This window comes from Lucilia cuprina, unplaced genomic scaffold (assembly GCF_022045245.1).
Source record: "Lucilia cuprina isolate Lc7/37 unplaced genomic scaffold, ASM2204524v1 Scaffold_3340, whole genome shotgun sequence".
Lineage (NCBI taxonomy): Eukaryota > Metazoa > Arthropoda > Insecta > Diptera > Calliphoridae > Lucilia > Lucilia cuprina.
In genome coordinates this window covers 1-4,397 of record NW_025808284.1, presented here as the reverse complement: position 1 = coordinate 4,397, position 4,397 = coordinate 1, and the positions used below count along the sequence as shown (strand labels likewise).

The 4,397-nt window shown below is 39.9% G+C and overlaps 1 protein-coding gene across 1 annotated transcript; it reads right to left on the bottom strand.

Moving 5' to 3' along the window:
• Positions 1-4: 4 nt before the first annotated feature.
• LOC124421158 lies at positions 5-4,289 on the bottom strand (the record flags this gene model as incomplete). Its single annotated transcript, XM_046955984.1, has 5 exons — positions 4,251-4,289; positions 3,924-4,199; positions 3,787-3,860; positions 3,653-3,723; positions 5-3,588 (listed from the first exon to the last, which is right to left on the bottom strand). Coding segments are annotated over exons 1-5 (4,044 nt in total), but the record flags the coding sequence as incomplete, so codon positions are not given.
• Between the last annotated feature and the right edge of the window lie 108 nt (positions 4,290-4,397).

Here is a 4,397-nt window from a genome sequence, read left to right as displayed (position 1 = left end):
GTCTTTCAGCTGGACGGAAGCCTGGTTTCTCTGGGGTGTTAAAATCGCCTTCAGGCTTAAGATTATCTTCTGGTTTCTTTTGCACCGGTCTTTCAGCTGGACGGAAACCTGGTTTCTCCGGGGTGTAGAAATCTCCTTCTGGTTTTAAATTATCCTCTGGTTTCTTTTGAACTGGTCTTTCAGCTGGACGGAAACCAGGTTTTTCTGGAGTGTAAAAATCTCCCTCAGGCTTAAGATTATCTTCTGGTTTCTTTTGCACCGGTCTTTCAGCTGGACGGAAGCCTGGTTTCTCTGGGGTGTAAAAATCGCCTTCAGGCTTAAGATTATCTTCTGGTTTCTTTTGCACAGGTCTTTCAGCTGGACGGAAGCCTGGTTTCTCTGGGGTGTAGAAATCTCCTTCTGGTTTCAGATTATCTTCTGGTCGCACTTGTGTTGGTCTTTCTCCAGGCATGTATTTTTGTTTTTCTGGGGCATAAAATTCTCCTTCAGGCTTAAGATTGTCTAATCTCCTTACAGGTTCTGGCCGCTTAACATACTGGTATTCTTCTTTCTCAACAAATGTCATTTCACCTTCCGTGCGTAGGTTATCTGTTCTTATTATTCTTTCAGTTCGTTCAGCTGGTTTAAAGACAGGCTTATCAGGAACCGTAAATTCGCCTTCTGGCCTTAGATTGTCTTCCGGTTTCTTTTGAACTGGGCGTTCAGCAGGCCTGAAGCCGGTCTTTTCAGGAGTGTAGAATTCTCCTTCAGGCTTTAAGTTATCTTCTGGTCGAATTTGGTGGGGACGTTCACCAGCGATATATTTTGGCTTTTCTGGTGTATAAAAATCTCCTTCCGGTTTCAAATTATCCAATCGTTTTACAGGTTCTTGACGAATAACATATTGGTATTCTTCTTTCTCGGTAAATGTCATTTCACCCTCGGTACGTAAATTATCCTTCCTAATAATACGCTCGGTTTTTTCAGCAGGGGTGAAGGTTGGTTTATCCGGAACAGTGAATTCGCCCTCTGGCTTCAAATTATCTTGCGGTTTTTTCTGAATAGGTCGTTCTGCTGGTCTATATCCAGGTTTATCTGGGGTATAGAATTCACCTTCAGGTTTCAGATTATCCTCTGGTTTCTTCTGTGTGGGACGTTCTGCTGGTCTGAATCCAGGTTTTTCTGGTGTATAGAATTCTCCTTCGGGTTTTAAGTTATCATCGTGACGTACCTGAGTGGGTCTTTCACCTGGAACAAATTTAGGTTTTTCAGGAGTATAAAATTCACCTTCTGGTTTTAAGTTGTCCAATCTTTTGACAGGTTCGGGTCGGCTAACATAATGATATTCTTCTTTTTCTGTGAAAAACATTTCTCCTTCTGTGCGAAGATTGTCCTTTCTAATAACCCTTTCCGTTTTTTCTGCTGGTCTGAATCCTGGCTTTTCTGGGGTGTAGAATTCACCTTCTGGTCGAAGATTGTCTTCGGGACGAACTTGAGATGGTCTTTCACCAGGTTTATATGTTGGTTTATCTGGTGCATAAAACTCGCCTTCAGGTTTTAGATTATCTTCCGGTCGTTTTTGTTGTGGTCTTTCCGCTGGTTTGAATCCAGGCTTTTCGGGAGCGTAAAATTCACCTTCTGGTCTTAAATTGTCTTCTGGCCGAACTTGTGTGGGTCTTTCGCCTGGTTTGTACGAAGGTTTATCCGGAGTGTAAAAATCACCTTCTGGTTTGAGATTGTCTTCTGGACGTTTTTGCTGAGGTCTTTCTGCTGGTCGGAAGCCAGGTTTTTCTGGAGTGTAAAATTCACCTTCTGGTCTTAAATTGTCTTCAGGTCGAACTTGAGTAGGTCTTTCACCTGGTTTGTACGACGGTTTATCGGGAGCGTAAAAATCACCTTCTGGTTTAAGATTGTCTTCTGGGCGCTTTTGCTGAGGTCTTTCTGCTGGTCGGAAGCCAGGTTTTTCAGGGGTATAAAACTCACCCTCAGGTCTTAAATTATCCTCATGGCGAACTTGCGTTGGCCTTTCGCCAGGTTTGTATGAAGGTTTGTCCGGTGTGTAAAAATCTCCCTCTGGTTTCAAGTTATCTTCTGGACGTTTTTGTTGTGGTCTTTCGGCTGGTTTAAAACCTGTCTTTTCTGGAGTATAAAATTCACCTTCAGGTCTTAAATTGTCTTCTGGGCGAACTTGAGTGGGCCGTTCACCTGGCTTATAAGAAGGCTTTTCAGGCGCATAGAAGTCACCTTCTGGTTTTAAATTATCCTCTGGTCGTTTTTGTTGTGGTCTTTCTGCAGGCTTAAAACCTGGCTTTTCTGGAGTATAAAAATCGCCTTCTGGTCTCAAGTTATCTGCATGGCGAACTTGAGTAGGTCTTTCACCAGGTTTGTAGGAGGGTTTATCCGGAGCGTAAAAATCACCTTCAGGCTTCAAATTATCCTCAGGGCGTTTTTGTTGAAGTCTTTCTGCAGGTTTAAATCCAGGTTTTTCTGGTGTGTAAAATTCTCCCTCCGGTCTTAAATTATCCTCGGGGCGTTTTTGTTGTGGTCTTTCTGCTGGCTTAAAACCTGGCTTTTCTGGAGTATAAAAATCACCTTCAGGTTTTAAGTTGTCTTCATGACGAACCTGAGTAGGTCTTTCGCCTGGCTTGTAGGAGGGTTTATCGGGAGCGTAAAAATCACCTTCTGGCTTCAAATTATCCTCAGGACGTTTTTGTTGAGGTCTTTCTGCAGGTTTAAATCCAGGTTTTTCTGGTGTATAAAAATCACCTTCTGGTTTCAAGTTATCAGCCTGACGAATTTGCGAAGGCCTTTCACCAGGTTTGTACGAAGGTTTTTCTGGAGCATAGAAATCACCTTCTGGTTTTAAGTTATCCTCTGGTCGTTTCTGTTGAGGTCTCTCAGCTGGCCTGAAGCCAGGTTTATCAGGGGTATAAAATTCGCCTTCTGGTTTCAAATTGTCTTCAGGGCGTACTTGAGAGGGTCGTTCGCCTGGTTTATATTGAGGTTTTTCCGGAGAATAAAAGTCTCCCTCAGGTTTGAGATTGTCACCCCTTAGAACTGGTTGTGGTCTTTGCACATATTTGTATTCTTCTTTTTCTGTAAAAGTCATTTCACCTTCAGTTCTAAGATTATCTTTTCTTATTATGACTTCAGTTCTGTCTGCAGGTCTGTATCCAGGTTTTTCTGGAGTATAGAATTCTCCTTCAGGTTTAAGATTGTCTTCAGGTCTTTTTTGTTGAGGACGTTCCGAGGGTCTATAACCTGGTTTATCGGGTGTGTAAAACTCACCCTCTGGTCTTAAATTATCTTCCGGTTTGACGGGAGTTGGTCTTTCGGTCGTTCTATACTGCTCCTTTTCGGGTTTGTAAAATTCACCTTCCGGCTTCAAGTTGTCATGGGGTCGCACTGGTTGAGTTCGTATAATATATTCGTATTCTTCATTTTCTGTTACTTCCTTAGTGCTATCTAAATGTCTTTCGGTACCTGTTAGTGGTTTGGGAATGTATTTGTCACTTTTTCTAGTTGTGGTTAGAGATTCATTGTCTTCAAAATCTGATTTCGACCACGTATTTGTGCGCACTCTTGTTGTTTCAACATTGTCAACCATATCTAAAAGAGAAGTTAAATACATTATTATAATATAAATCAGTGTAAGTAAGCTTATATTAAATACCTGTCGATTCTATAAGAGTGTCCTGTTTTAAGATTGTCGATGCTGTATCACTTGTTGTACAATGATGGCGTCTGAAAATGATTGTTATTAAATTCATAAAATTAAAAAAAAAAAACATTCTTTTGAAAACTTACCCGCAAGTACAAATTTCACATATGCACATTTCAGTGTGAGTAGTTATTTGAGTTGTTCTTTTATCGACTCCATCCTAAATAATAGAGAATTTTCATTTTTAATATCCCGATGATGTAGCAAATACTGCAAATCTTACCTTTCGTGAATCGGTTAATTTCTTGCGATTTATTTGCGTTTCATTTATTTCATCGTAAATATTTTCGGTTACATCTTTACGTTTTGAAGTCGTGTTTAAATTGTATTCAATATTTTCATTATCTTCCAATATTTTTGAATTTTTCTCAATTTCAGTGTACTCATCGATGTAAACGGTTTTCTTGGGAGCCTCTACAATCTTTTCAATGACATCGGTACGCGTTTTCTCATCTAGAACACGCCAGTCATTAATACTAGCATCGTAGATCTGTAGAAATTAATTAAATTAATTATTGCGTTTAACTTCCTGTTCATAAGAAACAAATACTTTGGTAAAGGTATTCACTGTAAAGAACTTCTTAATCATTATATCAATCTATCTATCTATCTATCTATCTATCTATCTATCTATCTATCTATCTATCTATCTATCTATCTATCTATCTATCTATCTATCTATCTATCTATCTATCTA